The 10,890-nt window shown below is 38.4% G+C and overlaps 2 protein-coding genes across 4 annotated transcripts in view; both read left to right on the forward strand.

Annotated features, from left to right (window-relative positions):
* LOC140944400 (protein sidekick-2-like) overlaps positions 1 to 7,485 on the forward strand; it is a 51,597-nt gene extending 44,112 nt beyond the window's left edge. Inside the window, exons 13-14 of the mRNA XM_073393548.1 lie at positions 6,008 to 6,310; positions 7,304 to 7,485. Of these exons, the coding sequence (XP_073249649.1) occupies positions 6,008 to 6,310; positions 7,304 to 7,485 (485 nt within the window). The remainder of the gene's footprint in view (positions 1 to 6,007; positions 6,311 to 7,303) is intronic.
* Positions 7,486 to 7,842: 357 nt separating this feature from the next.
* Positions 7,843 to 10,890, forward strand: part of LOC140943651 (uncharacterized) — a 102,124-nt gene continuing 99,076 nt past the window's right edge. Inside the window, exons 1-4 of one of the 3 annotated variants that reach the window (XM_073392775.1) lie at positions 7,843 to 8,033; positions 8,663 to 8,959; positions 10,198 to 10,506; positions 10,808 to 10,890. The exon at positions 10,808 to 10,890 is cut by the window's right edge and continues 76 nt beyond it. In XM_073392775.1, coding sequence (XP_073248876.1) covers positions 7,919 to 8,033; positions 8,663 to 8,959; positions 10,198 to 10,506; positions 10,808 to 10,890 — 804 coding nt within the window. In that variant the 5' untranslated portion in view covers positions 7,843 to 7,918. The remainder of the gene's footprint in view (positions 8,034 to 8,662; positions 8,960 to 10,197; positions 10,507 to 10,807) is intronic. The other 2 variants (XM_073392772.1, XM_073392773.1) reach the window with 2 other exon arrangements.

The following is a 10,890-nucleotide window of genomic DNA, read 5'->3' on the forward strand; positions in this document are numbered from 1 at the left end:
TCATCCCCTTAGACAAAAACCCTGGAATACGACCTATTCGTGTTGGTGAGGTCCTGAGGCGAATTGTTGGAAAAACTATTCCTGGTTTTTTGAAGAAAGAGATCAAAGAGGCAGCAGGTCCCCTTCAGGTTTGCGCAGGCCATAGCGCAAGCTCAGTTGCCGCGATACATGCTGTGCGTCAAGTGTTTGTAGAGGAAGGAACAGATGGTATTTTACAGATAGATGCAAACAACGCCTTTAATCAAATAAACAGATCCGTCGCCTTACATAACATCCAGGTAACCTGCAAGGAAATGTCACTTTACATCATTAACACCTATAGGAGCCCCTCGAGGCTCTTTATTTGCGGCGGACGTGAGATATTATCACAGGAGGGTACGAAGCAGGGGGATCCCTTGGCCATGCCCTGGTACTCGATCAATTCATCTATCATTAATAAGAGCTTAAGGACAAGCACATCAGGTGTTAAACAAGTATGGCTAACCGTCGACTCTGCGGGGGGTAGACAAATTGTGCCGTTGTATAACTGGTACAATCACCTGAGTCAGGAAGGAAAGAAGTTTGGTTATCTAGTGAATGGATCAAAGAGCTGGCTGATTGTCAAGTCGGACGTACTTGCAGATGAGGCAAAGAGGGTGTTTGGAGATGAGGTCAATGTTACAACTGAAGGTCAGCGCCACTTAGGGGCCTTCATCGGATCTCAAGAGTTCAAAGATCAATATTGTCGGGAAAAGATCCTTAGATGGAATGGAGAACTCGAAGCACTATCTGAGATAGCAAGGAGCCAGCCTCATGCAGCCTACACTGTTTTCTCGAAGGGTTACAAATCCAAGTTTACCTATTTCATGCGCACAATAGAGTCGTTTGAAGATTACGTTGACACTATCCAAGAGGCGATGGACGACTTACTTCTCGCAACACTATTCGGTCAAACGGAGCCCCTCCCTAGTGATCTGCGTCAGCTCGCTACTTTGACACCCGCTCAAGGGAGGCTAGAAGTACCCTGCTTGGGGTTTGAAGCTCCACAGCAGTTTGCTGCTTCTACGTGAATAACGGCACCACACGTAGGTTCTATTACCACACAGAGCATGTTCATGGTGGCAGGCGAGAATTCCACGGAGGAGTTAAAAAGACAACATCAAGCCTGAAAACTGCGTTAGTGAAATCGAGAATGGAAAGTGTTGATTCCCCTCTACCCTCGGATCTGCTGCGGTCAGTTAACCAATCGAGAGACAAGGGTGCGAGCTCATGGCTTACCGCAGTGCCTCTTGTCAGTCAAGGCTTAGTGCTGAATAAACAGGAATTCAGAGACTCTTCTGCGTTTAAGTTATAATATATGCCCCTGTCCGACTTATCAAGCAAGTTTGTTTGTGGTGAGAAGTATACCGTCTGCCATGCCCTGTCATGCAAAAAAGGAGGTTTCGTGGGGCAGAGACACGATGGTGTTCGCAACCTACTTACCTCACTTATTGGTAAGGTTTGCACCAACGTTGAAGTCGAACCACAACTACAACCTCTCGATAATGAGCGATTCTACCTCAGAACCGCGGTAAAAGGCTAAGCCCGGAGGCAAGACTGGACTTTAAGGCATGCGGCTTTTGGTCTCGTGGAGTTACAGCATTTTTTGATGTCAGAGTAACGCATGTTAACTCTAAGTGCAACAAGGGAAAGAAACGTCCACAATCTTTAAGGAACAGGAGGAGCAGAAAAAGCGGAAGTACAACAGAGGGTGCTGGACGTTGAAATGGGATCTTCCACTCCGCTAATTTATTTTAACCAACGGTGGGATGAGAGCCGACTGCAACTGCTTTCTCAAACGCCTAGCCAAGAAGCTCAGAAAAGAATGAGGAACCTTATGACATTACTATTACTTGGATTAGAACATCGCTTTCTTTTGAGATTTTAAGATCCGTACACACATGCCTAAGAGGTTCTAGGACACCCTTCCACAAAATTCCACAAGGAGATTTCGTTGATGACTGCCGCTTAAACGCCACCCAAGCGTGTGTGATAATGGCGTGAGCTCGTTAATTTAGTTTAGATGTTGAAATGAACCGTTCTTTTGTTTGTTTGTTTGCTTTGTTTTAATGGAGTTTTTTCCCGAATATATAATATATTTTTAATGGGATGAATTTTTTCAATCGAAATTAAGTGTGTGCATGTCCTTTTTTTTTTTTTTAATCGAAAGGAATAATATATTAAATAGTGCTTTGCCTGAATAGTTTTTTAAATAAAATTAATTGCAAATGGGATTTTATAGTTAGCTTTGCTATCAATAAAAGGTTTGGGTTTTACTATTATTATTATTATTATTATTATTATTATTATTATTATTATTATTATTATTATTATTATCATTTCAAGTGATACACTGTATAAAGTTTATTTAACAATTAATGAATGAGGCTGAGTATCTTATGAAGAATTATGGAGATCGAGGAGGCGGCCGAGATGGATAACATAATTCTTCATATGATACAAAAGCCACATTCAATAATTTTTTTTATTCATTCAAAATAATTCCCAGTTTAAAAACATGGCTAAAACAAGCTTACCTGCATTGATGTTAAGTTTATCTTTGATAGTCTACGTTTAGGTTTGTCCAGCTCCGCAAATATTCTCCAAGTATCAGATGTCACCCTCCGAGTTGTCTTCTTGCTATTTTTTGCCATGTTTTTAGCCATTATTTCGCCTAGTTCCAGCTGTAGTTCTTACTCTTGAAACGAGTGAAATGTCCGCCATTTTAGTTTTTACAACGAAAACAACTCAATCTCGTCCCCAGGTCTTCTCGGTTAACGGTGCATTAACTTGCAGACGGCTGCATTTTTGACGTCATTTCCTCGTTAAACACAGAATTCTTCCAAATTTGGTCATCAGTAACTGGTTATGGTGAATTATGCGTGTGCTTTTAGCCAATCAGAATTGGAGAAATATTTTGGATGAATAATAAATGAAGTTAACTTATACGACGAAGTCACTGTTCGAAGTTGTCCGCTATAGTGAGAAGTGATTCCATTTGCTCTTATTTATATGGATGGATAAAAATTGATCGCTATTTTTGATATACAAATCATGTCCATGGCCAGTGACATACAAATCATGTCAAAGAGTAAGTAAAATAATCTATTACAGCTGATTCTTAAGTCGCGGCACAAGCCGATTAATAAAATAGATTTACAAGAGAGATAAGAATTGCTCTTGCTGAAAAGAAAACAACAAGTTAATAACAGCCTGTAAACCATTCAGCTAAAACGTATGTCATGTTAGGCCCCTTTCAAACGTGGAATTTCGTATGAGTGCCGAACACCTATTTTAGTCGATGAAAGTAATTAAAAACGGTAGTTGATTCAGATGTCGGATATGATAATACGGAATTTAACTCCGTTCATTGTAAATATTCCCAGTCTGTAGGGAATTTTTTTATCCAATATGGATAAAGGTTTCTATAATTAATGCATTATATTTGGCACATGTGAAATGCTACGATTGAGCTGGGTAATGATAACAGTGTCCATTATTACTAAAATACCGGTAGATACGCTATGATACATACCACAGTTTTTATATTCCTGCAACCCTTGTTTTCAATTTACCACATTATGTTACTAGCTATATGCACCACACAGGTAAAAAAGAGAGTAAAAAAGAGATTTTGAAAAAAAAGAAAAAAAAAAAAAAAAAAACGTTACGAAAAATTGACTGCAAGGGGGTTCGAACCCGGACCCTCTGAGTCAGTAACAATTACACGTTCACGCCTCTGTCCACTAGACCATCGCGGTAAACACTTACAGACTTGATTGACAGTTTTCAAAGATGACTTTTCGTTTTTGCTTTTAATTTCCGTGTAGAATTAAATCTTTCACCGACCGAAGCTAGACGTAAAGCTCACAATAAGCCCATTAACACTCTTTCAGGCTTGGTCCTTGCCGGAGAACGTTTAAGAAATTTATGAACTATCAATCGCGCGGCTACCGACTGAACCGTATGACCGTAGGATACTCCCCCTGCTTGTGAGGTGTCCTTTCATCGGCCGGGAAAAAACATCAACACAACATTGTTCATCATTATTTCCATTGCTTTAAGTTAGGGTAGCAAACCATTTGGCTTTTAGGATTAGAAGAGCTGCTACATGACCTCTCTACCCGGAATGATGAAAAACAATAAGGCCGCCAAATACATCCTTTTAATTTTGAAAGTTCTCCTTTATTAACAGACGTTGAACATTTATTTCGACAAACAAACAGTTAAGTTGAAAAATAATTTTACAAAAGTCTCAAAAGAAGGTCTTCTTTTCGATTTTAATTTGCAATATCGGTCAATTTATGCAACTTTTAAACTTCTGGCTCAGTTTTCGCTTGCTTCTACTTTGAAAATGGAATAATAATTACTCAGGGGTAATACAGTGTAAAGATTTGTAGAGAAAAACAACAAAAACTTGCCAATTTATGGCGAAAATGTACTTTAAAAACAAACTAAAATATTCAAAACGCTCTGATCACGTGACTGATGACGTCATGTCCCTCTTTTGGTCAAGAGAAAAATTATCAGGTAGAGCATTACTTTCCTGCAAATTTTCTCTGCCGTGTACGTGTGATGAAACGTCAATTCTCCACAGCCCTCGGCCTAGTCTCCCGACTTATTCGCTCATGTCCATTACCCTCTTAAATTTTAAATGCCGGACGTAAACTGTTTTTTTTTTAAATGCCTCGCACTACCAAAACCTCAAATATGCTATTTGTTTTTAACTCGATAATGAAATCTTGTCACAGCAACAAAAAAAATCGGAAAAAGTCACGTGACTAATGATGTCATCACCCTGTATGTGATATGGGAAGATATTTTATGGCAAGTGTTATCTTGTTGTGGTCTGACATTCTTCTACGTATAAAATTGTCAAAGCTATAAAGCTTTAAAAACATTGCCTCAAAGGATTCTGGGATAATTTTTTATGATAAATATAACTTACTTTTATAATTATTATTGCTATTATTATTCCTATTATCATCATCATCATCGTCATTATTATTATCATTATTATTATTCAACAATATTAACTGAGCCTGAGGTGAATAATTGTTTTAGTATATTCACACGAAGTGATCTCAACAGAATCAGAAAGGAAACCATTAAAAAACAATTAGTTTGATTGACGGGTGAATTCATGCGTCAACACGAAGCCGTAAACAGTGGATGTGCAAAATTTAGCTCTTTACAGTATCTTCAAGCATGGCAAATGATAGTTTTAATCTTTTTGTATCGAGTTTTGTAAGCTTTAGCATCAATAGTTTAAAAGAAAATGCCGAAAATTTAAATTACTACCTAATTCTGAGAAGAAAAGTAGAGCTTTATTTGTTTCTGTCATCTCACTGTGAATGAGAAAGTTTTCTTCGTCGCTTCTTGCAAATGCCTTCAACAGCGGCTACGATCAAGGCGAGCGTTGTTTATCTCCAAAGTTCTTTGCTTTGTTAACTTGCTGGCACGTACTATTTTCGAAAATATTTGCCTTCCTCTTTTCTCCATATATTAACTTCTATTTATAAGCAAAATTGGTCTTGCGAAAACAAAACAGTGTCAAAGCGACATCGTTTTCCTCTGTAGTGGTACACATGGCTTCGAGCGTACAAAAAGTCAGCTACAGTAAACCACTTCACAATAAAACACGCTGTTTAAACACCATGAAGTCTTTTCTTGCCTTCAAAGTCATCAGCACTTGGATATTCGTGTATATTTGCAAAAAGGCTTTACTATGAAACTTTGGGAAAACACGTATTTCACGACAGCGATTTTGTTCCGCTTTACATTCACCGTCTTGCGCGGTGAATATAACGTCATTGTCCGAGATATCTAACCAATCAGATTCTTTGAATTACCAAGATCACTGAGTGTGTATATACTAATATTATTTAGTACATTTTTAGGGTGCCAACGGTGGAAAACTTTTAATGAGAAGTTTAAAAATGCAAATGTCCCCCCGTGTAACAACTTTAAATGTTGTATTTCTCTCTAGCTCCTGGTAGTGCTCCTAGAAATATAACCTTCTCTGAAGTAACAACAACACAGTTCAAGGTTACTTGGAATACTCTTCCTCAGAGGTTTCACAATGGCCGATTGTTGGGCTATAGAGTTTACTTCAGGAGGAGCGCCTATTATCCATATCCATTTAATACAAGTGGTGTAGTCACCAGCAGTCCTAATGTGACCTTAGCATTGATAACAGGGCTAGGACCGGCTCAGCGATATGATGTTTCTGTGGCGGCGTTTACAGCCAAGGGCGAAGGGCCGCGTTCTTCTCGTTACTATGTTACAACAGGTAAAATATTATGAAAAATGTTAATTTTGATGTTAAGATAACGTTTTATTCCGCAACAGTGGCTGCATACATCAAAAGAGAGTGTAAGAAAAAAAAGAAAAAAAAAAAGAATGCAAAATAAACGAAAAAGAAAGACATTGGTACTCCCCCAAAACTTCACATGATCTCCCGCCCCTTTGGGTTCCCAAAGAGTGTACACATTTGAAACAACGGCCTTTTTCCCTACTCGGTAACCATCTGCTGTTATATATACATTTGAGCAGCGATAATGAATCATGAAATGATCAATTCTGAAATAAACTGTGCAGAATTAAAAGAGCTCTGTATTGTATCTTACATGTAGGTGATAAAGGTCCGTACTGGACCTTTTTGGAATTTTGTCTATTCGTGTCCGTTGCGAAAATGTTGAAATGTTTAGACATGGCATGCTCTCAACAATTTTGGCATTCCTTCTACAAATTAATGTCAGTCGGGATAAAGTTCAAGATCGAAGGCGATATAACAGAGAGTTATTTAACGAAAAATGATACTAAATTTTGACATTGGTGTCAGTTAAAAGTAAAAAACGTCTTCGTTTACTTGCCGTCCAATAAAATATTCAAGAAGATCCTTGCATACACATAAATAATAATACGTACACACAATAACCAAAAGTATAAATAATCGTTATGGCGACCTAACCAAAGTAGTCCCATCTCGTTTTTAAATTTTCAGGTGAATACATTGACATATTGATATGGGATCAAACAACAATCGTGATAATTATTGACAAATACTGGCATTAAGTTCCCTGAAATTTGAAAATAAGCAATACATACAATTGTTCTCCTCTCTAGTGGTTGTGAAATATTATTCACTTTAGATGATAGAGTCACCTTGTAAAAGTGTATCCCCAGTGCTTTTATCCAGCGCTAAAAGCGCGAACTCCTAGGAATAGTCTTCAACATTATCTCACTATTGGTATTTTGTTTCCTAATCGTCGAGTCTTAACAGCTTGCAGGGTAGCGGTCAATCAATCATATGGTGCTATAAGTGTGACACATTCCGATTACACAAGTCTATACTGCTTCTGGTCAATCGGGAATGCCGAGATCCCTCAGGCAATTGGTCTCTTTCTAATCCAGGAGATCACTTTTGGTTACTGCAGGTATTCATTTTTATTGTTACTTTACTAAATCCCATGCGACTCAGTGCCAGTGTTGGGGACCATATTAATCATGATTGAATTCTGGAGGGAAGGAAACGCTTTTAAGTGGTTTAAAAACCTTGGTTAATTGCAAGACCTTATAAGTTTGGCTAGTAGTACAGCCTTTAATGTTGTTATTCAGTTTGAGTAGCTTTTAATATGTGCTGAATTGGACTAAGAGGTAAGTAAGAGGAGCAGTAAAACGGGACATGAAAGTTCATAGATTATCTACTTCGAGTGCTTGTCCGTGAACATACTTTCATATCTTGTAAAGAAAATAAGCAGGAATAAATTCTGTTAACGACCTGATACATATTCTGTCACGTAGATATTACAGCCGTGAATATTTCAAGATTTTTGACGGCAATGAGGCTCTAAAATTTCACCAAAGCGGCTGCTCCTCCCACTTTGTTCGTGGATCAATGGTAGAGGTTCCGTTCTTTTACTCAAACAACATAACAGCACGTTTCTACTTGCGTCGATTGAGAAGTGCTATCAAGGCTGATTACCTGATACTGGGGAAAAGCCTTCATGCAGGTAAACCCCAATATCGATCAATTGCATGTCAAAAAACTCATCAATTCCAGCACTTACTTTGGCTTCATTGCCTTCAAAGCCCTTATAGTATACGGAGCCAACTTCTCTTCGAAATGACAGGGTCGGTCGGTCAATTCTCACTTTTGTTAAGGGTCCTGACATAATACATCACTTAAAAGCAAGAAAAAAGAGAGTTAATCATGCGGTAACTATACATATTTTGAGGAAAGATTACAGCAACTTCATCATATATACTGTCTGTTTTACCTTCTTATTTCTTAAAATATGGTTTGACGCTAGTTTCCCGTAGGCAGTAGTTTCCCTTTAGTTCAATTTGATGCTTACTTGGCCAAGTAGACTTTTACTTTTAAGGATTTTTCTACCTCTTTTTCTCGTTGTGAATAATTACCACCTCTTAAGCTACGTACAACTTTTGACCGATTTCAAACTTTGCGCAACAACTGCCATTAACACGCAACAGCATGCAACACAGGGTTTGCAAACGGACGCACCATGTAACATTCAGCAATGTTGGAAGTTGTTGGACAACAACGTTGCGTCTGTTTGCAAGGGGCTTTAGGTGACAATTTGTTTGATTATTAATTTGGTTAATTATTTCGTATATTTAGCTCAAGTGCTTTATGGCTGGAATTTAACAGTGGTGAAAACCACCTTTTCAAGCATATTGATTCGGTGGGTTAACCTTACCAGCCTTCTCAACCGTAAAGTTGGTCAATACGTTGTCTTCTTAAACAGAAGAAATAAGAGTGTAGCATTCCATCAGGTTGTCAATGGGGATCAATTAACAGCGGAAATCAGCGGACTCACTCATTTAACAAATTATACAGTGGAAGTCGTTGGGATTGACACTCTGCGGAAGCCATACAAAACTCCATCAGAAGCAATCATGACGGCAAACCGTAAGAGTAAGTACTTTATGTAGGGTACCGTAAGTGAGGAAACGCCGCGATTTTTCTATATACATGGCTATATATGGTAATACATAGCAGTACATGGTAATACATGGTTATAGATTGCAATACATGGCAATACATTCTAATACATGGCAATACATGGCCATATATGGTAATAAATAGCAGTACATGGTAATACATTGTTGTACATGGTAATACATGGCAATACATGCCTGTACATAGCAGTACATGGTAATACATGGTTATACATAGCAATACATGGCAATACATGCTAATACATGGCAATACATGGCCATATATGGTAATAAATAGCAGTACATGGTAATACATTGTTGTACATGGTAATACATGGCAATACATGCCTGTACATAGCAAAACATGGTAATACATGTTCCTCTTATTGTTCCTCTTAAAATCGGATTTGGATTTTCCCAAAAAACGCACCCTAAGTAATTTAAGAGAAAAATAATTTGCAAAGAGTCCAAGAGTGAAACAAATCTTACGTCGAGTTTATAGCCTTATATGTTCACCCAAAAAATAGCAATAGATTACAGTCAAGAGCATAAAAGTATCAATGGCTCTAGATCACAATAAGCCTGGAAAACAAATTCTTCCCAAACAGAATAACCCAGTCATCCACCTACACCACCTTTACCTGTACTTAATAAGGTTAATTGGACAGCACCGAAATTTGATTTGTGCTGGTCCTTGTTGGCAGCCTATTTACGCGTTGTAATTTATAGGTTACAGGGGCGTAGCCAGCTTTTCGACTAGTTGTTGGCCTGCACGGTCCTCACCAACACGTTGACCTCTTATGCTTTTTTAGCTGTTTAACTGTGACATAAGACGAATCGAAACGCACCAATTACTGATTACGAGTCTACATAGCCAATAACATCACGGCTTAACTGACAGACAACATCGCGACGTAATTTACCAATCAGGTCAATAACCAGACTATAATACCATCAACTGACGTGATTCAACTCACTTTGACTCTGTAGATGACTACCGCACAAGTTGACCTAATTTGACCTAATCCGGTTTTAATTTTTCAAATCAACTTCCCTTAAATGCTCACAGCATAGGGTTGATTGTTTCTATCAAACATATTTTAAACTGGTTTAAGATCTTGTACCCTTTGCCATTACAGAAAGGCTGTAGACAGTATCTGCAACGGGAAAAAACGGACAGACATTTCACTTACCCATATTTTTCTTGGATCTCAGGTCTGAGACTGGTTGGGGGATCTGGAAGCTGGGAAGGAAGAGTTGAAGTGCTTTATAATAACATCTGGGGAACAGTTTGTGATGACTCCTGGGATTTACGTGACGCGCATGTTGTTTGTCGTCAGCTTGGATTTGCACGTGCGTTAAGTGCTCTAGGGTCTTCCCGATTCGGCGCAGGAAGAGGTCAAATTTGGCTGGATGATGTTGCATGCTCGGGAAATGAAAGTTCTTTAGTCTATTGTCGGCACAGGAGATGGGGTATCCATAACTGCGGTCATCATGAAGATGCATCGGTGATATGCTCTAGAGGTGCGTTGTACGTGACAATAATTAAGACTAATATTATGTGCATTTCGGTTAGTAAGGAACCGATAGGGTTTCAGAGTATCGTCAGGTAAATGCTTTAGAAAACTGATAAGGTAAATGTTAGTTGGAAGTACATAATCAATATTGTGGAAGATACATTAGTAATAGAGTTAAAGAAAAAGATCTAGTGCGTTCTTATGATTGTGTCTGTCTGTATTTTTGTTAGCGGATAAGTAGCCAGCGACCGCATGAACCTCGAAGTCGTGATTAATTAACAAAGCAAGCAACTTCTCTATACCAACAGAACCATCAACGTCCGTGCCATGGAAAACATGCAACTTTGACTATGGATTGTGTAATGGATGGAGTCAGTCTCGCTCAGACAAA

Source organism: Porites lutea, chromosome 7, assembly GCF_958299795.1.
Source record: "Porites lutea chromosome 7, jaPorLute2.1, whole genome shotgun sequence".
In the NCBI taxonomy this organism is placed as follows: domain Eukaryota; kingdom Metazoa; phylum Cnidaria; class Anthozoa; order Scleractinia; family Poritidae; genus Porites; species Porites lutea.